The following is a 25,797-nucleotide window of genomic DNA, read 5'->3' as shown; positions in this document are numbered from 1 at the left end:
TTCATGGAGTGGGAAAAATATTCCCACAAGGAGCTTTGGAGGTAGCCGGGGCTCAAAGAATAGGATTCTCCTTATTGCACAGAGCCATGGCTCTTTCTGCGTGGAGCAGACAACCTGGTTTCCCTGACTCTGCCAGAGGCCAGCCTTGTTCTGTACATATATCAGACAAAACCATGCTCTCAGCTATCTGGGTATATAATCCCCTCTATTCCTTATCCCACATCTCTCTGCAGCCCTGTCTGGTTTTCCTATTTCCCTGTCCTCCTAATGAAACAGACAAAAGCCTTTGGGCCACTAGATCCGATACTGCAGTGTGGCTAGGTTTTCCCTTTAATTAAGTATTTTATGTGTATGGGTGTTTTGTCTGCATGAATGTCTGTGCATCACATGCATGACTGGTGCCCTTGGAATGGAGCTAGAGTTAAAGATGATTGTGAGCCACCATGTGGGTGCTGGGAATGAACTCCAGCCCTCTGGGAGAACAGCCAGTGTTCTTAACTGCTAAGCCATCTCTCCAGCCCCATGGCTAGGTTCTGAGACTGCGACCTTCACACCTTTTCGTAGATGTTAGCATGACCTACAGTAAGAAATGTGCTTGTAAGTAAATGTGCTTGCCTCGTGATTGCAACACTGCACACACCTAGTCTCAAAGCATTTGGCACCTAAATTCATGGCCCACTAATGGTCTTGACCCGATTTTAGCAAATCAAGCTTCTCGTTTCCAGAAGTCCCTAATCCAGCTCAGAGAACCATAAGCAGTGACCAGAAGTTCCAGGGAGGTTTCCCCAAGGAACACAAATAAAAGCAAGTGTCTATCTGCCACATTGTTTTAACCTGTCACTAGTTCTCAAGTTGCCCGGGTGGCTGGTTGGGTTAACACCCTTAGAAGCTGCTGAAGACTGTGGGGCAGGTCCCCTGCTCTGCAGGTGACTCCTCAGCAGGTACCAGGACATGGAAGATGCTGCTGGGTTTTCATTACAGTGAATCCTGAGAATATCTGTAGGAGGACATTCAGGGATGTGCACAGATGTGTCGGGTACTAATCTCAGTTCTGCTAACAAGAGTGAGACCATACACAGTCACCTCATTATCCAGGCTTGGGAAGTGGCTAAGGAGATCAGGGTGTGCATAGTACATAGTGTGCCGATTTGGGGCTTTGGGACCTCACAGGGAATGAATGTTTGATGATGGGGAAACCGTTGCTGTGTGGTTGAGGAGGCCTAGGAAGCACAGGCAGGATGTCCGAGCAGATTTCTCTTGAGCTTCTTTGTTCAGAACCTTTCCTTGTGCCGAAGGCGAGAGACGCTTTCCTATGCTTTCTACTAGACGTTCTCCCCCGCCTCTTTTTTTGAGTGTGTATGTGGTGTATATGCATGTATGCACATGTGGGTGTGGGTATGTATGTATGTATGCATGTGTGTTCACCTTATATGTAGGACCAAAGTTGACACAAGTATTGTTCTCAGTTGCTCTCTGTCTTAGATATTGAGGCAGGGTTTCTCATTTGACCCAGAGTTCACTGATGAGGTTAGGCTAGCTACCCAGCTTGCTCCTTGCTCCAGGGGTCCTCTGTAATCCAAGCAGTAGGATTATGAGTGGATTGCCATGCTTACCCCACATTCACGTGCAACCTCTGGTCCTCCGGCTTTTCTAGCAGTGCTGAACTTCCTGAGTCATTTCCCCAGCCTGTCTCCTAGAAAGCCGACATTTTGCCTTCCACATATCCAAAACCCTCCTAGAGTTGACTTTTGTGCCTCATGCAAATAGTGATTGAGTCTTCCCTATGAACGTGGAATAGCCCTGGCACCACATATTTACTTATTTTTTTAAAAATATTTGTTTTATTTTGGGAATGTTATAACATAATTACATAATTCTCCTTCCTTTTCTTCCATCCACATATTTATTTTTTAATAAACACAGAGCATGGAGGACACCCATATATGATCTCAGCACTTGGGATGGGGAGGCAGGAAGATGGCAAGTTCCAGGCCAGCCTACAACGCCTAGCAAGATCCTAATGATAAAGAAAGAAATGGCCTTCCACTCTGCACTACAGCACATGTTTATGACCAGCAGAAGACACTTGTGTGTGAGTCCATGCAGGGGCAGCACTGTGGATGGCATCCTTTGCCCTCCCGAGTTAATGCCCCAGGTCGTGTGACTTTGCAGTCCTACTTTGCTTTGACAGCACAGTAGTGACCTAGGCTTGAGCCTGGTCCTCTGTTTTTCTCTGTTTAACTTCTTGCCTCTGGCATTACTGCAAGGAAGATGCATCTAGATTAGCTGCCATTCCCAAGAGACGTGCGGTTTAGTCACCAGCTGCACCGGCCCCGTCATCGTGAGCCGGGGGTCTGTTTTCCCCGTGTCTGTCTGAGGCTAGCTCAGTTCCTAATTCTTCCAAGGCAGGACTTGATTCTGTAATGAGCATGTTCTTGTTCTGCTCTTTTTCTTAAAAGCTGCTTTAGGGAGTCTCGAGTCTTTGTATTTCCATACAAATCTTAGAATATGCTTGTTAATTTCTGCTTTCTTAGCACCCCTGTGGATCGAGTTGCACTGAATTTACAGGTCATTTGGGGGAAAGCTGACTTCTTTATAATACTGAGCATTTGGATTTATGAACAGAGCTGATTCTGTCTATTTAGCCCTTTTGAATTTCTAACAGGCTGTAGCACAGAGGTCCTGACTGTGTTTCTTAGCACGTGTTCACAGCTATTTGATCACCTAATATATGGTACATCCTAACATTTTCATTCCTAACGACACAGAAATCTAGTTGATTTGTTCACAGTTGAACTTCTTGTCTCTCTTCACATTCATTCAACCAATCTGTAAAAACACACATTTTGTCAGGATGTGGGAGAGCCACAAGCCAGTGAGGGGGCATGCCCCTGGTGAGAGGACATGCCCCTGGCAAGCTGCTGTGAAAAAACATTAACAGTGGTGCTCCAACCCAACAGATAGTTCTTAGACATACCACATGCCAATCTGTTCAAATTAGAACCATTAGCTAATCACAGAACACAGCTCTGAATCATCCTACAGCCTAGTTGGGGATGCTCTGGGACTATTCTGATGAGCAGAGGTCACCTAATCACACACACACACACACACACACACACACACACACACACACACACACACACACGGGTTACCAGAGAGACAGCTGAACTCCTCCCCAGCTAATGGCCAGATGAAGGCATCAGCAAAAGCAGCCACCTGTCGTTCCTATTGCTCATTTGGGTCTTCCCAGGGCAAAGCTTTGCGTGGCAGTTCTTTTTATTATCTTCCAACCATCTCTGGTGAGGTTAACACTGACAGACCATGGGCACAGACGTGGCAGATGGGTTCAGGTATATGTGTTCTGTTTGGTGTCTGTTCCTATAAAGGAATCAGTCATCAGAGAGCTGATTGATAAAGATGACCTTGGATTCCAGAGCACTCATAATTGAAGGCTTGCCGACTTTTATTTTCATAAAAATACTCAGAGAGCATGTCCTTTCCAGCAAAAATGTGGCCAATTAAGCATCACTTTTGAGCTAAAGGGTAGGCTCATACCCTGTCATCTGTCTGATTTAAAACCTCAAAACCTTCAAGCTGTCTGCAGGTCCCAGCAGTATTGTTAACTATTATTTGAGAGCTGTAAATACTCTTGTAGCATGAATACAGACGGCTGTTGCATCTATAGACAACTGGGCTAGAAGCCCCTGCAGGATGAGATGTGGATTCCTGGGGGTATGGCACCCAAGTGGGTCCCAGCACCCTGTCTGACACAGGACCCCTGCAGCTTGCACCGCACTTCTGGCTCAGATATCCTCTGTTCTGAACAGCATCTTGCCAAGCCTTCCTGTGTGCTGCCTGTCAAGTCCATGTAGAAGTTTGCTGCTTGAACTACGCACTGCTTAGGAGACGTTTTATTTTTAGATTTATTTTTATGTGTCTGAGTCTTTACCTGCATACACATATGTGCGCCATGTACATGTAGTTCCCACAGAGGTCAAAATAGGGTGTCAGATACCCTGCAGCTAAAGTCATAGATGGTTATGAGCTATCATGTGGGTACTGGGAATTGAACCTGGGTCCTCTGGAAGAGTAGCTAGTTCTTTTAACCACTGAACCATCTCTCTAGCCCCTTAAGGAGACCTTTCTAAAGCGAGCGAGCTTCAGGCTCCCCTTCCATCTAAAAGGGAGCCTGGTGTGAATTAGTCCACAGCACAAGGCAGAGGCAGTGTGCTGACAGCTGATGAAGCCAAAGGTCATGGGCCGTGCTTGTGTTCTGAGAAGTGCTTGGCTATTTCCTTACCTTTGGCGGGGAGGCATTTTCTCCCAAAGCTGTAAGTCTCAGGAAGTCAAACTGAACCACTGACCTGCAGTCCCTGAATTCTAATCTGGGAGGATCAATGGGCAAGAATTGGTAGGAAATGGCTAAACTGGACAGTAGGTGAGAGGAGAATTGTTCTAAGCAGATAGGAGTACACACTATGAAGCTACCATTTAATTTTTTTTCCATACAAGGCAGGTAATCAGATTAGAAAGTCCAGAAACTGACCTGAGTTGCATCTAGTGGCTGCTTTTGTAAACAGAGAGACAGGAGAGCCTAGGAGAGATGTAGTGTAGTGGCCATGTCTGGTGCATAATTTCACGGTCTCAACGAGGGTTTGGCTTCTGTAATTGGCTGAGGCTCAGTCCCTTGGCTACAAGAGACAACTCATGTTACATTGCAGTCCTGCTGGAACATTCAGCCAGGCCAAAGTTCACTATATACAGAGGTCCCTTTGGACCAAATTCTCTGTTTAAGGGTTCTGTGGTGATTGTGTGACCGTGTGTTTGTAGTGTCCCAGCCTTCAGCATCTCTAAGCAGAAGAAAACCCTATGGATGGAGCTGGAGACACGCTCAGTGGTTAAGAGTACTTACTGCTCTTGCATGGTTCCCAGCACCCATGTCACATGGCTCATAACGGCTTGTAACTCCAGCTCCAGGAATCTAGTGCCCTCTTTTGGCATTTGCAAGTACTCACACACAGGCACATATGTACATGCACACATACACAAATCCAAATAAAATATGTTTTAAAACATGGAAACATGAGAGATGGTGTTCAAGTTCAACAGTAAGAGAACGGGCTCGAAAACATGATGGAATGTTAAGAAGCTCTTTCAGCTTCTAAAATGAAGATGATTTTCAAGATTTTTGTTTTGGTTTGATTTTTTTTGTTGTTGTTTTGTTTGGGTTTTTTTGTTTTGTTTTGTTTTGTTTTCGAGACAGGGTTTCTCTGTGTAACCCTGGCTGTCCTGGAACTCACTCTGTAGACCAGGCTGGCCTCGAACTCACAGAGATCTGCCTGCCTCTGCCTCCCGAGTGCTGGGATTAAAGGCGTGAGCCACCACTGCCTGGCTCATGTGATTTTTCTACAGCTGGTTACAGTGAACATTTTGAACCTTTAGGGAAGAGGGAAAGGAAAGTACACAGTGAAGCATCACTGGTGCTTACGTTTGAGAAATGTAATTTAGGAACGTTTAGTATCAGATAGGGTGGGGCTGTGACCCTCATGACAAACCGTGTTCCTAGCCTTCCTACCACCCCGTCAGCTGCCACCCAGCCGCTGGGGCCTTGCAGACTTCGTGTCCCCGTGTCCTCCGTGGTTTACTCCCAGGAGAGAAGAGGTAAGGCACATGGTGGTTGTCTCCCTGGAGATGAGCTGATTTCCCAAGCAGTCGTGCTGGGATGCTGAGCTGACCTGAGGCGGGTGATGATGGGGTGAGAAAATGAGCAGCATCAGGCACATGGAGAAGGTGGTTACATGTATAAAGCACCAAGGGAACCTAGCAGGCCCCACTGCCACGGAAGGGACTCTACTGTGGGAGCCAAGCATCTTTCAAACGGGATTTTTTTTTAAAAAAGTAGATATGGTAGTAACTGCCTGTAGTACTGATACCCAGGAAGCTGAGGCAGGAGGCCAGCCTAGGCTACCTGGGTGAGATTCTACCTTGAAACTATATGTATGTGTGTATGTATATGCATAATGTATGTATGAATACAAATTATATATATATATATATATATATACACACATACATACACACATATATAAAATATAAAAAACAAAAGGGCTGTCTGGGCAATGGTAAATACTGAACATGAGCAAAGTCACTCTAATGTAAGGACAGTAGGGGTCCCTGAAGATGATGGGGACATAAAAACAGAATATAGAAACCTGACACTTAAGAAAAACGTGGCTGTGTCTTAAAAGGAGGCAAGGGGGGCTAGAGAGATGGCTCAGCGGTTAAGAGCACTGACTGCTCTTCCAGAGGTCCTGAGTTCAATTCCTAGCAACCACATGGTGGCTCACAACCATCTGTAATGAGATCTGGTGCCCTCTTCTGGCCTACAGTCACATATGCTGTATACATAATAAATAAATAATAAAATTTAAAAAAAAAAAAAAAAGGAGGCAAGGGGCTCCTGAGAAGTCTCAGAGAGTAGGAGCACTTGCCACCGAGACTGGCAACCTGAGTTTGGTCTCCAGAACCCACATGGTGGAAAGATAGAACCAGTTTCCACGAATTGCCATTGACCTTCACACTTGCAATGTAGCCTGTGCCTCCTGCCCACATGTAAAAGTAAGTAAATAAACGTAATTTTAAATTTTACTTAATTTTTTGTATGTGCATGTGTTTGTATGAATTTATATGTACCACATACAAACAAGAGCCAGTGGAGACCAGAAGAAGGTCCTGGATTCTCCTGGAATTGGAGTTATAGGCAGTTGTGAGCCTCAGTATGGGTCCTAGGACTCCAACATGGGTCTTCTGCAAGGGTAGTGAGTTTTCAAGGAAATTTCTTTTCTTTTTTTTTTCTTTCTTTTTTTTTTTTTGTTTTTTTGTTTGTTTGGTTTTGGTTTTTGTTTTTCGAGACAGGGTTTCTCTGTGCAGTTTTGGTGCCTGTCCTGGATCTCGCTCTGTAGACCAGGCCGGCCTCGAACTCACAGAGATCCGCCTGTTTCTGCCATCCGAATGCTGGGATTAAAGGCGTTCGCCACCACCACATGGCTAAAAGGAAACTTCTTTTTGAAAGAGCATACATGAAACCAAGACCCAGACCAGTAATCCCAGAGTGTGCTCTAGTAACATGAAAGAAACCACAGGTGCCAGTGTACACTGTACATGAAGCAGAGGAGACTCCACGGTGACTGGGGGACAGCAGAGAGCGGCTACAAATGGAGAGAAGGGTGAACAGCAAGCAGACGCTGAGGGGTCTGTGTCTGGTAAAGCCTGCATCCAGTCGCATTCACACAAGAATCCAGGTGACATCGTTCCTATGGCTGCTCCCAAGGACTCTTCAGACTCTGAAGTGGACAGGGACACCAACCGGGCTATGAACATGGAACCCAGAGCCCCTCTATGAGTTAGACCCCAGTGAAGGCATAGACGCCACCTGTGACTTGTGCTTAAGGCAGCCTGCCAGGCTTGACATGTCTAAATCCATTGGGAATTATGAACTATTTTGAGATTTATAGAGGACTTTGAGATTCCTCAGGGAGAATGTAAGTATGAAGAGAGAGTGTAGAATGGATGTGGAGCCGGCCATGCAGTTGGGGGTGGGGGGCGGTATAGAAAGGGCAAGAACACCAGCCATTCATGGTTATCACACCCAGGGGTGTCAGTATCAAAACTACCGAGACCTGAAACAATTGTCTATATAACGTGGGTTTGGGGAATGAGTGATTGCATCCCCTCCTGATTCCTTGAGAACAAAAGTGCTCAGTGTGGAAGAACAGAGATTCAGCTGTGGGTGAGGGGGGGGGGGGCTAGGCAGAATCTCTGTGGTCCTGACTTTGAACTGAATGTTGATGTGAACTCGAAAGATGTATGTGCATGTGATATTAATACGTACATATATACATCCATCAGTAACCTATCCAGGAGGAATGAGCAGTCCTAGGACCATGGCTGAGACCTTGAAATATCACTTTCTATGAAAATGAGAAGCAGTCAGAGCAACTAGAGATAAGCAAAGCAAACCTGGACTGCGCCACATCCCACAGTTTGGGAAATGACTTGGGTCTCAACAAGAGGATTCAAGAGCCTCCTGAAGAGGCATTCACTGGCCCCAAAGGGGACCAACACTCCAAGCCTCACTGAAGATGAGATTTGCAAAGAACTGAGGCCCATCAAGTATGCTTGAATCCATACGCTCCTCGGGAAACAGTTAGTACTCCGTGGTTGGCAGGGAGCCAGTTTATTATCTCACAACTGAGTAATTAGAGGGAAGAATCAATTATTTATCTTGCTTTTCCACCACAACCAAACAGCAGCTGAAGGAAGCCCCCCGCCCCTCCCTCCCATTGCATGGTTTGGAAATGCTGTCAGGCCAGAAGCAACAGGAGGAAATGAAAAGGCATGCATGAGAATCCAGGGGCAGGCCCTGCCCCTCTAGCCCTGGCAGGCATCGGTGGCTGCCCTATGTCTGAGAAGGCTGTAGTGTTTCTCACAGCAGCCAACACCCCGGTGCCAGTCTCTGCCAGCTGCAGGCTTTTGTGAGTGTCAAGTGGCTGTGATGATTAATCTTGATTTGTGGACCTGGCTAGATGGAGAGACATGTGCATCGGTAAAGCACACCTCTGGGCGTGTCTGTGAGGGTGTCCAGAGCCAGGTGTCATGAGGAACAGCAGCTAAGAAGACAAGAACCACTCTAAATGTGGATGGCATTTCCCAGCAGTCTTTGGGGTGGGGAGCAGAGAAATGAAAGCAGAAGGCAGAAGTTGGCCAGCATTGGCTTCTGTCCACCATGAGGCCATTGACTTTGCTTCCCCACCTGTCCCTCCCCAGCTATGATGCTCTTCCTTCACACACACAGGCCTAGAAGCAGGGGAGCCAAGTGACCATGGACTGAAACCCCCTGACACTGTGAGCCAAGGTCATCTGTCCTCCCCCAGCATGTCTGTCTTTACCCAGCTTCCCAGAATTCCAGGAGAGCTAGTTACCTTCCGTGTTGAGCCTTGAAGTTGGCTAGTGGCATTTCTCTAGGTGACTCCCAAGATTCTCCAGGGCCTAACTTCTGCCCAGCTTTCATGGCTGTCCTGGGATGGGGATCTCACTCTGTCACATGCTTTGTTGGAAGCTAGTGGCCCAGCCTGGGCACTGTGAGTGCTTTGGGAGGGGCAGGAGAGGAGAGGGCTTTTGGTGGTTGGCTGGATGTTAGCCAAGCCTTCCACACATGGAGCAAAGTCTCAGGCCCTGGACAGAAGTAACCTCCTTATCTCCAAGAGCTTCAAGGTGGGGTAGAGCTTCACCCCATCTTGGGCTGTTCGGCTCACACTGTTCTCCGTAATCTACTCTGTGACACAGGATGCATGCATCTTCTCTTTGCTCATTCCCACTGGGACGTTTTCACAAGGTCTGAATATGTGTCTGCTGAGAGAACAGAGCCAGGCTCTGGGCCATAGATACTGGTGTTGGTTCTGGCCCTCCAAGTCCCACTCAGGACTCACTGCACCCTCAGGGCCCAGCCCTCAGAAGAAACTAGCTATCCCTGCCCCACTCAGCCATTCATTCTTCCTTCCTTTAAACACATAGAACGTTATGGAATCATCCAAAGGATCCATGGAAGAAGAGAAGGACTTTCTTCAAATAATTCAGAAGCGCTGTGTGGTTGCCCATGCCTGTAATCTGTAGGCTGAAGCAGGAAGATTTCTGTGAGTTCAAGGCTAGCTTGGACCGCATAGTGTTAGCTCGGGGCCAACCTCAGCTACAATGTGAGACCCTGTCTCAAAAAACTGAAAGCAAACAAACCCTGGCTTTTTCTTTTCTCATCTCTGGGGTTCAGTTGAAACTGGCAAAGGAGGAGATGCACATTAAATGGGGGTACGGGTGCCTGCTTGCTCTTGCTTCCAGTAATGGTCTGTTCGGCAAAGCAGACATCCACACTGCTGGATGGCTGCCTACTGTCCAGTGTGCAGGAGGGACAGGCAGGGGCGTGCTGGGCCATAAGAGGACAATAGGGCCACCAGCCCTGGTGCCAGCTGTGTGAGTCAGTGTCACACGCCTGTCCTGTGGGGAAGCAGCCACAAACAGCCCCTGAAAAGTTGCCTCTGGTGGGGGAGGGAGGAAGGCCAGCCTCAGAAGCAAATAAATCAAGAACAGTTTGGACCTTAACTGTCCCCAAAGACCCCTGTGTTAAAGGTTTTGTCCAGAGATCATGGCACTGGTGTAAGTTGGAGGAGCCTTTTAAGTAGGCTAGGGCTGGGGAGTGAGCTCAGTAGGGAAATGTTTGCTGTGCAAGCATGGGGACCTTAGGTGTACTTGGAGCTGGAGTGGACAGCTTGGCTGCTGTTCGGGGGTGGTGGGTAAGGAAAGTGGGAACCTAGAAGATGGATGGCTCCAGCAAGATTCCCCCCAAAGAAGACAAGGAGAAGAACTAGAAGATGGGGTGGCATGCAAGGATTAAATAGACGCCAGCACAGGAAGGACTCACTCACTATGGACTCCCAGTTGGCTGCTGGGGAAAAGAGCTATGTGGGAAATATCAGTCATTTCAGAACTGATAGCGCCCACTACAGGACGAGAGAGTTGAAGGCCATCAATACCTGGGGAGGCCAGTTTGAACAAATTCAGCATAGAGTGACTGTTTTAGGGTCTGTTTCAGGATGCAGGTGGCTCCCCAGGTGTGTCTTTGAGATTCATAGTGGCACTGTTTTCCAGGAGTGGGTATGAGGACTCCGCACACCTACTATGAGCAGGAAATTGATCAGAACAGTAGCAGCCTAAGAGGGGGATGTTTTTCCAACAGAAGCAGGCTGCTCCTTCCCCTAGCAGTGGGATGCAAGGGGCTGTGACACCCATAGCCTACTGGGTCACTATTGGCTGATCCCCTAGAGGGCCTTAGAAAGCCAGGATAGCCTTTGGGCACAAAGCAGGCTTCAGGTCCTTCTGGGTGCAGGTGATGGGGTGTAGCCCTCAGTGTCACCAAGTAAATTGGCCCTTGGAGACCTGAGAGTCAGGACCAGAGAGAAAAAGAGTGTTTGGGGACCTGTGTATGTGAGTGCATGGAGCCTTGGGAAGCAACAGGAAAGGAAAAGTGTTGGTTGGGCTGTGGGTCCCCTCCAAATGAGTGGCCAGAGAGGCATAGGCTGCAGAGCTAGGGCAGATCCTGATGTGGGAGCAGCCAAGAGGGGCCTGTAGGTCTCATGGAGGGACACAAAGTCAAATGCTGCCAGGAGGACAGACCACTGTGGACTCCACACTGTGGAGCTTTGTGGCTTCATCTGCTCATCAGGGAGAACTGGAGCCCTGCATGGGTGAAGGCAAAAGGTGAGCTCCGTGGATCACAGGGGAGCTCTTGGGTTCTCCAGCCATGGGACAGACAAAGCACATGAGAATTTTAGCCACTATCCATTATATATCCGTTATATAGTACTTGCTATAGTCAGGTGACCACCCAATCAGAGCCCCAAAACATCTGGATGAATAGGAAGCACATGATCACATTGTTTCCAAAACCTAGACATGAGGTGTCATCTAGAAAGACAGCCTGGCTGCTAAGAGGCTTCCCCATTTGCCACAGAAGGTAAGCACAGCAGGTTCATTGTTTGTGTGAAGAAATAGGATCTGCAGAGAGTTAATAGAAACTGGCTTGAAGGCTCTGCCCAGGCACAGACCTGCCAGTGCCCCTCCACTGCTTCTGTGAGGCAGTGTCTATTGAGAAGCTCTCCTCCTTCTCCTGCTCAGCTTCCTCCTAGAAGGACCTGGAGCAGATTTCCATGGACAGAGAGTGTCCATGACCACCTTTCCTGCGACGGTGCAGGGCCATGTATGCTGCCGGCCACCCGGCACATCCATTCCCTCCACCGAGCAGGGTGACTCTTGTTTTAATTGCCAGCTACAAGCACATTTGGAAGCCAGGTAACTCCTAAGTTTGCAGGAAAGCGACCTTTTAACTATGCAGGCCTGCCTCGGCCGTTGCAGGTGCTCAGGGCTGGGGGCTCCAACAACCTCCGTCTCACCTGTTTTCCAGGTCAGCAAAGTGGAGCGGGAGAAGAGCCAGGAGCTGAAGCAGGTGCGTGAACACGAGCAGCGCAAACACGCGGTCCTGGTCACCGAGCTCAAGACCAAGCTGCACGAGGAGAAGATGAAGGAGCTGCAGGCGGTGCGGGAGGCGCTGTTGCGGCAGCACGAAGCGGAGCTGCTGAGAGTCATCAAGATTAAGGACAATGAGAACCAGCGGCTGCAGGCGCTGCTCAACACCCTGCGGGATGGCGCGCCCGACAAGGTGAAGACCGTGCTCCTGTGCGAGGCTAAGGAGGAGGCCAAGAAGGGGTTTGAGGTGGAGAAGGTCAAGATGCAGCAAGAGATCTCAGAGCTCAAGGGGGCCAAAAAGCAGGTGGAGGAGGCCCTGACGATGGTCATCCAGGCCGACAAGATCAAGGCCGCCGAGATCAGGAGCGTCTACCACCTGCACCAAGAAGAAATCGTCCGCATCAAGAAGGAGTGTGAGCGTGAGATCCGCAGGCTGGTACGTGGCTGGTGGGCAGGTGGGAAGGTGGGCAGCAGGGCACAGCTCTGATCCCTCCCCAGCCCATTTTCTCTACTCACTTACCTCACACCCTCCCTGTTAGTTCTGAGGACTTCAGAGGTGCAGGAGTGCAGAGCCAGGTACCCACATGTAGTCAGGACCCCATCTGCCCCTCCATCATGGACAGAAGTGCTCCCTGATCGCCACTCAGAATAGGAAATTTTCAAATCAGAATTCCTGTCCTCCCCTGAGGGACCGTGGAGGAGTCCCAGGTTAAGCTAGAAGCCAGGTGAGGCTCACACAGATGGCAGGAGGATTCTGAGTTGCTGGACAGATCAAGAGGGGAGAGACAAGGTCTCTGTGCTGGTGAGGTGCCTGGAGCAGCTTTGAGATTCCTGTGCCATGTGTACCTCTAGGAAGACATTGTCCTAGGCCTGACACTGTGAGATGCTCAGGTATACTCAATGTCTGGAAGTGTCTGTGTATTCTAGGAAGCCCACAGACCGGGCATCCTGTGGCAAGGACTGGTCCAGCCAGTGTTCTCAGGCCCGGTACCAACAAGCAGAAGAGAACATCCAGGAGTTGTGAGGAATGGGTTAGGTGTGACTCCTCTATTGGAAAGTGTACTTCTCAGGGATCTGGGGAAAATGGAGTTCTACCTTAGAGGCACACACACTTAACCTCATCTTGTACTGGTTACTTTTCTATTGATGTGATAAGACACCATGACCAAGAGAACTTCTAAAAGAAAGGGTTTATTTGAGCTTAAGTTGCAGGGGGATAATAATCCATGGTGGCAGAGTGGAGGTAGCCGGTGATAGGCCTGCAGCAGCAGCTGGAAGCTTGCATTTCAAGCCACAAGCAGGAAACAGAAAGAATGTACTGGAGATGGTGGGAGGCTTTCGAAATTTCAAGCCTGCCTCCAGTGACACACCTCCTCCAACCAGGCCACACCTCCTAATCCTTCCCAAACAGCCACTAACTGGGGATCAACCATTCAAATGCCAGAGACTTATGCAGGGCATCTCATTCAAATCACCGTAAGTGTCCAGGTATCCTAGGTATTGAGGCACTCTGTAGTGGGATGTAGCCATCTTTCTAGTTAGGATACCCAGGGAGTCATCCTTCCTCCACTTTCCCGGCTTTCTGGTGTTCAGAGACATGCTTTAGGCCACACCACTTCATGGAATTTCAGGAGAAAGTAGCAATTTTCTGGACACCACCAGAAAGAAGAATTTGGGCATTTGTGTAGGAGACATGACTTTATCATGATGAACACAGAGTGTCTGCCCTAATCCTAACCTGGAAGCCCTGCCCCTTTCCAGAATGTTCCCTGCTCTAATACCCCTACCCCCTCTCTATCTGTCCAGAACCATATGCTGTCATTGCTTTTAGTAACCCCAAGATGTGGCCTGAGATCTCACATAATGTGATGTCACATAGTGTGACTCTGCCCTAGCCTGTCTATCTGGGGAAGTGAGGAAGCTGCCCTCAGGCCTCTGGGAAAGCTCACTCTGCCTGCTCCATCGGTCCTTTCCTTTGTCCTGCTTGGAGACCGTGTCCCAGTGTCCGCAGCAGAGGAAGGCAACCTTACTTCTCCACAAAGCTTGTAGGAAAATAACTGTGTTCCATAGTCCCCCTCCCACTCTGGTTTGGGTCCCTAGAGGCCCCCAGCTGGTGGCCCTAGACTTTACCCCAGACGGTCACAGTATGTTTGAGCTGTTTCTCCACTTCGGTCTATGCTGCCTTCTCCCTCCTGCATGCCACGCCTCCCTCCCAAAGTGCTGCCCCAGTGTTGCTTCTAGCCCTGCTTCACCATAGCGTACATCTCAGCAGACAGATGGTGCATCCTCTGAGAAGCCCCCAGGAGGATGAAAAAGGGTGATGAGAAGAGTCCAGGGTAGGATGAGTCATCACTGGGTCTGGCCACCACCGGGGCTCCAGATCCAGAGGGAAGGGCAGCGCTCAGCACAGGAGAACATCAGGGGCAAGACTCAGTCAGCTACTGTCAACTCCCAACCCAACAGGGAGCAGGGAGCACGTGTCCAGACCACTCACCTCCCACTGACCCATAGACCAGACCCGAGCATGGAGGAACAGGAGGCACCATTGCAGGGGCCAGCTCCCCCATCCAGGGTAGGGGTTGAGTCAAAGGCCTCACACGTGCTAGGCAAACAAACACTTACTGAGCCACATCCCCAGCCCTCCACCTTTTGGGTTACAGAGCCTGACAGGAAGGTCGAGAGAAGATCCAGGGGGCAGAGAGAGCTTCCGGGGTGCAGCTCTATGTTGGGTGAGGGAAGGCTATACAGTTCCATTCCTGCTGCTGAGGGTTACACACCTGTGGTTCACACGGTGACTCAGGGTCCATCCCATTGTATCATACAGCTCACACATCTGTATGTACTCCTTTGAGTTATTTCTTCATTTGCTTAGTCTCCTAAGTGTCTGTCACTAACGCAGGCCACTTTTCCAGTAGAATGGTGAACCTCTCAATGCTGTCAAAACAGAATTTCAACCATTCGCCTTTGAGGTAAAGTCGTTAAGCACCGCCTCTCCTCCTGTCTCTATACCCAGCTAAACAGAGCACAACCCAACAATTCTGGACCTTTCTTCATTGCTCGAATACCCCGTCCTTTCTTCTGCCCTGTTCCCCACCAGCCCTGCCTTCTCCTTGAGCTTAGGACATCTCTGAAATGGCACTGAGCTGCATGGATAACACGGGCACCTGCTCATCTACAGCAGGCAGGGGGATGCTCTCTCCAACTACCCTCCAGCTGGGGAAAAGACACTGTCAGGGTTCAAATCCCTTCTTGCCTCTCATCTTCCCTCCATATCTGCTCAGCAGAAGTTGGGCCTTTGAGTTCACACTGAATTTATTATTTTTCTCCCAACCTTGGCTTTCTGTTCTATTTTCTAGGAAACATCCTCAACTTCCTTGTTTATTTCAATTATTCTAAGTGTCAAAGATACTTGCTCTCTGAAGTAAATCCTTTGGCTCCCTCTCCCCCAGTCACCGATGTACCAGCAGCTCTCATTTACTGAGAACGGTCTAGTCTCGAAGGTTCAGCTCCTTCATTGTCTGTGCTGACGCAGAGCCCCTCTCCACCTGTCTTTCCCATTGAACAATTCTCTTAGCCTCCCCTTTACACCCCAACTGGGGAAACACATGGTATGCATGTGCGTGTGCGTGTGCGTGTGCGTGTGTGTGTGTGTGTGTGTGTGTGTGTGTGTGTGTGTGTGTAATGTGTAAGGGGTCTGATACCAAGGGCTCTAAAGTGAACTTTCAAAAATTACACAAGTGGGTGAGAGTGGTTTCTTCTTTTTTCTTTCCAAAGAATTCCTGCCACTTTAGTTGGGGAAAGAAAAACTAAAGACCTCAGGCAGGAAAGGAAAAATTAAACCTTTAATTGTAGGGGAAGTGACTTTGTATGTAGAATATCCTAACACATACAGAAAAATAGGACAGAAGATCTAGCTCAGTGGTGGACTCCTTGCTTCACATGCTCCAGGTCCTGGGTTCGGTTTTATTCTCAGAACTGAATAGGAAACAAGATCCTGTGCAACCAAGAGACGGCTCTCAGATGTGCACCATACACAGGAAATGGCAGCAGTGTTCTCCATGATTATCATTCTCTCCGCCGGGCCATGAAATATCCAAGTTGAAGACACACACATGGTGTACCTCTCTACAATACTACACAGTCCCCAGGGGTCCTGGCATTCTAATGAAAGGACAGTCGGGAAATACTTTCACCTGTTTCAAAGTCTCTCCGGGTTTTTCCCTATAGAATCCATATTTAATCTAGAGAATATCCTTTACCTGTCAGTTTAAAGCTTGGAGATATGCACATCCTATTGACAAGGTCAGTACTTCCCTCTTGAGACCATGCCTAGCAGTCTAAGAGCGCTGTTTCTCGTCCAATACAGTCCAACACTGAAGGGCCTTGGTTTCTTTCTATCTGCTGCATTACTCACCATCCCCACCAGGTGTCACTGTTGGAGACTCTTCATATTTTCATGCTGGGCTAGGAGTTTTCTTCTGACCCTTGACCTCAGATGTCCACACATAAGCCATTGGAGGTGCAGCTGGCCTCTCCCCTACTCCTGAATCCATCTTCAGCCACTGCTTCCAGACACCAGCCATGGATAAATTGTACAATTTGATGACGTAATGAAAAACACAAAGAACAGGCTTGATCCTGTGCCCAGGAGGCAGGAGATGCTAGAACAAGCCAGTGTCGCCCTGGGTCAAAGGCCCATGTCACTGTTCCCTATGGGTCCAGAAACTAGGCCCAAGGCTCTGGGTGCAGGGCCACCTCTTCATGTGACACTGGCCAATGGGGGCTCCTTACTGATGATCTCAGGACTGCCTGCATCACCTCACTCGGCCCCTAGTTTATAAGAGGACACCCTGTTTTCTGAATCCTAATTGTGAATTTGGGCTGACTCTCTAGACTCCACAGTTCGGATGCACCTGATGTGGGTGTCAGGCTTATAAACTAGATGCTGGGTACTTTGAATGTCTCCCTAGAAGGGCGGGGCCCAGGTGCTGTAGCCTGGGGAGAGAGGGGAAGAGCTCAGTATGGACAAAGAGCCTGAGGTATTTCTGAGGACACCAGAGACAGAAGCTGTCTGGAGCAGAAGCTGAAGCAGGGCAAAGGGGGTGGGGACATCGCCCATAGGCGGGCTAACCCCATGGGCTGAGGACAGGGCCGAGAGTGGCTCTGGATCAGAGACATTTAAGAACCCTTGAGTCCCAGTTCAATGCCAGTCTGTCTGGGTACACAGATGTTGGCCGGGCCTTTGACCTAGAGATGGAGCCATGGTCTCCCTCAGCCCAGCAGGCCAGAGAAATCTTGTTCCTAAGTCCCTAGGGAGCAGACCAGCTCAGCTCACTCACATAGGGAGATATCATGAGCCCCACAAGGCAAGATAAGCTTGGGATTCTAGGGGCCTTCCCCATGGAGAAACCTTGGCTGCAGTTACATTTGCAAACATTTAACTGTCTATGTTCTTGCACTGCCTGGCCGAGACGCTGCCATTTCTTCACTGGGCACACTGCTAGCATGGAGCCTTAGGCCAGTGTGGTGTGATAAAGGCCAAGAACCCCAGGTCAGGAGGGATGATGGGGCTGAAGGAAGAAGCAGTGGGCCTTGGGAGCTCTTCCCAGACTGATGTCATCCCTTCACATGCCATCTAAGCTAGAGTATTTGAACAGGGGCCGTGGCCCTGAAGAGGGATGGCCCATTAATCAGTGGACAGGGCTACAGCTGGGGCTGCTGTGGGGATCACAAGCCTGGGAATCCTGCTGAAGTCTAGGCCCTGGAGACAGAACACAGTGGATCCATCCCCAGGTGTTCTGGGCTGGGGAAGGGAACTGAGAAGGTCCTGGGTTCATCTTAGAGCCACCAAAGCAGATGCTATAATTTGAAGTTCGGCCTCTGCCCGGCCAGTGGCATTGTCTGACTACAATTCAAATCTGTTTGAGGGAGTGCTTATAGTAGGTACCCAGCTGATCATTACACTCTGACCTGCAGTCAGGCTAAGCCACCCCTGCTATCAGAGCCAGCAGAGTGCTGAGCCCAGGGCCCTAAATGATGGGCTAGGATGTGGCCTAGTAGAACTCAGGAGCCTCAGAGAAAGACTGGTTGGAGAGAAGGAAGCATGGCCAAGATGTCGTCACCTATAGACACTCGAGACACATCTGGCCAAGGCAGGGCAAGACTTGGGACAGCCAGGGCTTTGAGACTCCTATCTGAGTCCAACAGTCTTCTCACTTTTGCCCAGAAAGTCACAGCACGGGGAGGGAAGAGTCAGAACTGTCTGTCCACCTCTGCCCTGCATGGGAGTTCAAGACAGACAGACCCTCTCTGGTAATAGGTCCTGTATGGCCCCCTTGGTTTCACCTATGCAAACCCTACTCCGTGCTCCTGGGTAAGCCAGGCCCTGGGGGCTTTCTTGGCCAAACTTCCAGTAAGTGGAAGGGATGGGGAAATCTCATGCTCGAAGGTTCTGGAACATTCTGCACAGGCTCACTGTGATCTCAGATGGGGATGACTATCCACCTCATAGTTCTGCCTGCCTCAGAGTCTCCAGCCCATGATACTCCAAGGGCAGGACTGTGCTGAACACTGGAGCATTTGTGCAGGGTTGCCATTGAGTCCGGGAGGGTTCTGCTGTGCAAGCACACAGCAGTTGCCCACAGAGTGTATTTTATAAAATACAACCTCGGACTATTATTCAAAACTCTATAAAATAGAGGAATTACAGACAAAAAGCAATTTCCTCTCCCTCATAAAAGTCTGTGGCTTACAGTATTAGCCCCTCCTGCCCAGCTATTAGAGCAGTTAGCTAATGTGATGTGCTAATATACAGCACTAATGAAAACCCTATAAAGAAAGCTATAAAAGTGAGGCCAATCCCCAAAGCGCCAAGCGCCTGGTGGAGGGTTGGGCCTGGCCTTGAGTTTCCATGATTTTGTTTCACCGAGGACATGTGTCTCAGGGAGGTGGTCAGAAAGGCATGGAGGCCCTCTTCTCAGATGGAGCAGACAGAGTCACTAGTTCTTTTGAAAACAATGCCACCAGATGCGACAGTAGCTTTCCCTAGTCCCTGAGCACTCTCCAGCAATGCTTCAGGTTTTGCCAAAAGTCCACAAAATCAATTTAAGCCGCCCCAGCCCATCTGCCAATCTCACAGCTGATTTGTCTAACTTCTGGGGAACATGTCCCAGTGGCCACTGCTGTGCAAGATGAGGCAAGATCCCGGGGGGCGAGGTCTTGGCCACAGATGTCCACCGAAGATGCTTATTTGGAATATGCTTAGGCAAATCAAGAGCCTTTGAAAATGTCAGTGCACAGACAGACTGTACCCAGACATAGCTGGAGTTGAACGCTGGACACCCACACTTGCTTTTCCACCCATCTTGCTTAGACTGCGGGATAACTGCTATGCAGGAAAGGCACAAGTGCAGAGGACAGTGCAGGGGCTGCAGCTTGCAGCTGGGTGTAGCCATCATTGAATTAAGAGACCTAGTACCTGCAAACGCTTCCCAGAGATGTCCTTCCCACATACTGTTCTTGCTTCTCCCAACTTTGTGGAAACCACACCAGTATGTTCCCTGGCAACCCGGCAGTGTGTTATCCATTCTTCTCTAAAGGAGTTCATGCTGTTTCAGGTTTGGGCTGTTGCAAATATCCCGTTCATGTCCTTGGGTGGCCTCATGTACTGGCTGCTCCTGCTATCTGTGTGGCCAAGGGAAGTGCTGGGCCATAGGACGAGCCAGTGCCAACCTCAGAGCACTCAGTTGACCAGAGCAGGTGAACCCACTTCCTCCCTGCCCTGGGGGGGGCAGGGCCCCCTTCATTCCACATTGAGACCACAGCCAGCACTGCAGCTCTGTCACAGTAGAGAGAACAACCTCCCCACCCTTGTGCCATTGACACACTGTCTTTTGTAAAGCACCTGTTCACACACATTGGCTCTTTTAATCTGGAGAATGTTTTTCCTGCTTGATTTCCATAACTTCTCTCTATATTCTGGCTAGCACAGCAGTCTTCTCAATGTGGCTGCCCCAGACTCCCCAGCAGCATCTCTGGATGAACGTGGCTCCTGATATCATGGAGGTGCAATCTGTCCATTCTTGTAATGTGCAGTTTGTGTCCTGCTTAAAAAACCCTTCATGCAAACATGCCTGTGCTGTCACCAGACAGGATACTGTTTCACTCTGTGGTCCATGTGATATCTGCTCTTGTAAATGGTATGAAGTGGTTTCTTGCTTGCTCTGTGAACGTCTGCCATTGTGGAACTAATTCTGGGAAGTCTGCTTCCTCCCGTTAACGGTAGTCTCATTCTAGCTCATATCACGTCACGTGTCCTTGCACTGTGGGTTGTTTTTGACCCTATGGAAATCTGTCTGCTTTTCTACCCTGTGTCTTCACAGTATCTTTTTTTTTTTTTTTTGGTTTTTCGAGACAGGGTTTCTCTGTGTAGCTTTGCGCCTTTCCTGGGACTCACTTGGTAGTCCAGGCTGGCCTCGAACTCACAGAGATCCGCCTGGCTCTGCCTCCCGAGTGCTGGGATTAAAGGCGTGCGCCACCACCGCCCGGCAGCAGTCTTCACAGTATCTTAATCCTGTCACCGTGAAGCAAGTCTTGGCATCTCACCAAGTGTAAATTCTCCAGCTTTGCTCTTTATCTCCTATGATATCATCTTCATGTCCCTGTACCATTTAGAGCAATCAGTGCATCAGCTTCCACAGAAAAGCATTTCTCCTTGCCTTTAGGAAGAGGTGGAGTCTGCTGTCCTGCTTTTTCTCTGATTTCTCTCAGCCTCATTTCATGTAGCTCTCTCTAGGTCTGGCCTTCTTTTGCTGGGTTTCTTTGTGTTTAATATTTGTTATTATTTGACTTGGCGTTGGTTTTTTACATTTAAAAATCTCTTTTCTAATTTTTGCTGCTGATGCATAGAAATATCATTGGCAGTTTAACTGATTTTGAACCGGGCAGTCTTCACTTGGTAATTCTGATAGCCTGTGTGTAGATTAGCTTTGGATTTGCGATGCAGAGCCAGGCCTAATGGCACAGGCCTATCATTCCAGCTACTCTGGAAACTGAGAGAGGAAGGTTGTGACTTTAAGTCCTGCCTGGACAAGTTAGTGAGAGCCTGACTCAAAATGAAGAGTGAGAGAGGGTCAAGGTTATATCTAGGTGGCAGGACATTTACCTGTATGTGCAAGGCCCTGGGTTTAACCCTCACTACCAAAGAAACCCCATGATTTTTATGCATGTATTCATATTACCATGGATAAAGACAGCTTGATCCTTTCCACTCTCATACCTCTGATGTCTATTCCTGTCTTAGTGCACTGGTTCAGATCACAAGTACAATTTTGCAGATTATTTCTGACTCCATCCTCTCCCTAATCTCAGGGTAAAGGCACCAGCCTGCATCAGCTATCAGCTATCAGCCTGAATGCTATCAGCTGCAGGGGGGTTAGTTAAGCCCTTGATGAGAGTAGGAAACTCCCCGAGACTTACCATGAGTGGCTGTGGAACCTCATCAAGTGCTTGCTCTGCATAAACTCAGATGACGGTATGGGCTTTTTGCTTCTCTCATTGAGGGGAGAAATTGCATTCATTGCTTTGTAAATGCAAACTCAACATGACATTCTTAAATCTTACTTGGCCATGATACATTGTTTTGTTTTTCATCACTGCATTGAGGATTTCCTCCCACTTTATTATAGGATTCTTGCCAAGTTGTGCAATCTAAATTTGGCTGGCATTATAAAACAATTTTTAGAAACATCTCCTTTTTTCTATTCTCCTTATGAGCTTTTGAAGGGGTGGGCAGAATCTGGCTCTGTAGCCCAGGCTGGCCTTGAACTGTAAGAGTGCATAGCCTCCTAAGTGCTGGAATTACAGGGGTGCACCACCATCCATCTCTGCTTTGAGTTTCTTTTAGTAGTAGTAGTAGTAGTAGTAGTAGTAGTAGTATATTTCTTCTTCCAGTGTTTGGACAAATTCACTAGTGAAGATCAATGGGACTAGAATTTTCTTTGTGGAATATTTTCAAATTATGAATACAATTTATTTAATAAATAGAAACCTTTTCATATTTTCTACTTCTTGTGTCAAGTTGAGTAAAAATGTATTTCTAAAGGCATGTGTTCAATTTATATAAACCTTTAAATGTACTGCTATAAAAATTGCTCTTAATGTTCTCTGATTGTACTTTTAATGTCTGAGGAGTCTGTCATGACATGAGTTTTCCTCCCCCCCCCATGCCTTCTTTCCCCTCCCTTCCTCCCTCCCTTCCTCCCTCTCTCTCTCTCTCCTTCCCTCCCTCCCTCTCTCCTTCCCTTCCTCCCCTATCCCTGCTCCACTATCCAGGCCAATAGAACTTCTTAAATCTGAAATGATGTCTCTCAGTGGGTTTGAGAAATTCATGACCATTACATAGGCAAATATTTCTTCTCCCTTCCTCTCTGTCCACTCACATGTGTATTAGACATCTTAATTATACCTGCTCCTTCCTTTCTTTATGTAATTTATTTTTATTTTATGTTCATTGGTGTTTTGCCTGCATGTACGTCTGTGTGAAGGTGTCAGAAGCCCTAGAACTGGAGTTACAGACAGGTGGGAGGCTGCCATGTGGGTGCTGGGAATTGAACCTGAGTCCTCTGCAAGAGCAGCCAGTGCTCTTTACCACTGAGTCATCTCTCCAACCCGCCACCCCCACCTCACTCCTTCTCAAGAAATTCTTTTTGTATTTCTTTTCCCTTTTTACCTCCTGGATATTTTCTAGGATTTTTATTCTGGGTTTATGATTCTATTGCATCCAGTTATGCTAATAAAATTCCTAATTTAGATATTGAATGTTTTCATAGATTATAATTCTCAACTGAATTGCATTCTAACCATTTTCCATCTCTATGAGAAAATACTTGTATGTGACTTAAATTTGTATTTGTGTGTGCATGTTTGTACTGTGTGTGCTGCATGTGTGTACTGTGTGTGCTGCATGTACACACGTGTGCATGGGTGCATGTGCCCTTGAATGAATACAGAGGCAACAGGAGGATGGATGTCAGGTACCTAGTTGTACTACATTCCACACTGTTTCCTTGAGACATGGTCTCTCACTGACCCTGGAGAAGGCCAGCAAGCCCCAACAATCCTGTCTGTTCTCCACACAACACTGAGGTTGCAGGTATTGGGATCAAAATACAGGTTCTCATGCATCTGCAACACATCTTCTTACCCACAAACCATCTCTCTAGACCCTCCCCCTTTTTTGAGACAGGGTCTCACATTGTCCAGGCTCCCCATAGCCTTGTTATGCAGTTGAGGATGACTTTGAACTTCTAATTGTTCTACTTTCCAACTAATAGAATTACCAATGTGTGCCCTCACACCTGGCAAGAAAAACATTTTTTTAGAAACTTTATTTTTATCTTATGTGCATTGGTATTTTGCCTGTATATATGTGTGAGGATGCCACATCCCCTGGAACTGAAGTTGAAGACAGTTGTGAGTTGCCATGTAAGTGCTAGGAATTGAACCCAGGTCCTCTGGAAGAGCAGTCAGTGTTCTTAACCACTAAGCAACCTCACCAGCCCCAAGAAAAACATTTTAAGGTCCTAACCCTATTGATTATTTTCAGTGTGTTGATCACAATTATTTTTTTTAGGTTCTGTTCTGCACCAAACTCCAATATTACATTCATCTCCAGGTCTGCTTTTACATCTGGTTTACCTCTGTGGTTGTTACTTTTCCAAGTTTTCCAACAAGTGTTGCCATTGTGGCACATCCCTGACACTGTGGGGGAAGTATTGTTATAGCTCTGCAGAATGAGTTTCCTTCTGGGTCTGGCTGGGTTTTAGAGCAGATCTGTTTCACCCTCATTACCCTGAAGTTCTTGCTTATAGTGCGTTGTGTGGATTCTGCAGCAGCCTTTTCAGTGTCTGGCCAAATGCCCACCCCACTCACCAAGGTTAGCTGTTCCTGGGGAGGAGACCCCCAGGGAAAGTCTGGGCCAAGGCTCCCATATGCCTTCCTGTCTCCAGCCTCCCACTCCTGCACTGTGCGCTTGTTCAGCACACAGAGTTGCTGACTACACAAGGCTAAGAGCAGGGCCAACTTCCCCTTCATGTCTGGAACTAGCATTTCAAAGGATTTTTCTAGAAGATTCCAGTGACAATCCACCATTGTCATTCTGTTGACAGACTGCCACAAGATTGTGGATACCTGAGCATTCTGTCTGCAGTTCAAGTTCACAGTAGCCATGCCACAAATCCTCCTGTGTTTCCGAACACTGAGGGTGGGGAATGTGCAAAGCCTAGAATGTCTTGTTTGCCCTCTCCATAACAACACTCAGACTGCCTCTGAGGATGACTGGAGGCTGGAGTAGCTGTTACTCTGATATCTCCAGCTCCAACTCAGTTAGTCCCTCCGTACCCTCTGCTGTCTAGGCTGCACCTGGGCCGCCTCCATGCTTTCCATCTGGTCAGCATTTTCTTTCCCATCTCTCTTTTCACCCCCACCCCTCGAGGACTCTTCCCTACTCTTACCACTTGACTAACCCTTTCCAGGACCAGCTTTTAGGGAAATGAGTCCCACTACAAAGTACTGTGTCCTTCTTTACCTCTCACATACCCTGCTGAACAGCAGCATTCGCTGGTGCAGAAGGCATGTTTATCTGTTTGGGGTCATCTGCAGAACCTGGAGAGCCCCTGGAAGAAGCCAAGTGGTGTGAGCGCCCTCTGTCGTCAGTGAGAAGCACTGGGTAGCAGGTGCCTGTCCTAGGAACAGCTGTGGGGGGCCCACCATGGTGAGAAGTGTGCCCTGAGTGGCAGACATGCCTGGTGGCCATTTGGGGTATAAATGGATGAATGATTCTCAGTACGGCAGGATGGGGATAGATCACGTCTACTATCAGCTGTGACAGGGGAGGTGCCCCTAAGCTCTACCTCTGTGCCTGAGAGTGTGTCTCTGCCTGTTGATGGGGTTGACAGGGCCCCAAGAAGTTTTGATGCAGAGTTCAGGCCACCTGTAGGGAAACGTTGTAATGAGCATGCTCTTTGAGTCAGGATATGAGGTATTGTAAGTCCTGGACAAGCATCCTCCTAAACACCCCTTCCTGGAAACTCAGAGTCCCCGGAACCCCTCTGTGGTTTCCAAACAAGGTCTATAACTGAGAATTAGAGGCAGCAGTAAGGGAGTGGCAAAGAGCAGGAGGAACCCTGGTGGTAACCAGCAGGCTCCAGCATGATTCTAAATCTCCACCTGGAAAGGGTATTCCCATCACAGCAGCAAGGACACACGGTTTCATTTGTCCATGCTGGTTCTGGTGCAGAGCGGATGGGTACAGGAGGGAACATGTGCCAGCATGTGGTATCAGGAAGCTGTCACAGTCATCTAGGAGAGACAGTAGCTTAGATGACCTGTTCCTCCAGATTTAGTGGGGCTTCCCAGGTTTAGTGGTGGGGACATGCTCTAGAGACCCCTCAGTCCAGACTCACAGGAAGGTTACTTGCCAGATGTGGGGATGGGTGTGGACCCAAAAGAAGGTAGTCTGCCCTGTGGACTCAAAAGCTACATGGGAGAAGGGGAGAGAGGGAAGAAGGGAGGGGTGGAGGGAGGGGCAGCATCGGCCTAGGACCCCCAGCCTCCACCCTGTAATGACACAAGTCATACTTGGTTAGCACCCCCTCACAGAAAGGGGGTGACATTTATGGGCACCAGTACACATGTGGGCAGGAACCCTGTGCTGTTTGCTAT

General features: G+C 48.5%; 1 protein-coding gene across 18 annotated transcripts in view; it reads left to right on the top strand.

Moving 5' to 3' along the window:
- Positions 1-25,797, top strand: part of Jakmip3 (Janus kinase and microtubule interacting protein 3) — a 57,202-nt gene that overhangs the window by 5,387 nt on the left and 26,018 nt on the right. For all 18 annotated transcript variants that reach the window (XM_059250347.1, XM_059250386.1, XM_059250358.1 and 15 more), the window contains exon 2: positions 12,014-12,511. In XM_059250347.1, coding sequence (XP_059106330.1) covers positions 12,014-12,511 — 498 coding nt within the window. The remainder of the gene's footprint in view (positions 1-12,013; positions 12,512-25,797) is intronic.

This window comes from Peromyscus eremicus, chromosome 1, assembly GCF_949786415.1.
Source record: "Peromyscus eremicus chromosome 1, PerEre_H2_v1, whole genome shotgun sequence".
Lineage (NCBI taxonomy): Eukaryota > Metazoa > Chordata > Mammalia > Rodentia > Cricetidae > Peromyscus > Peromyscus eremicus.
The sequence above is the reverse complement of the archived record's forward strand: the minus strand, read 5'-3'. Positions and strand labels throughout refer to the sequence as shown.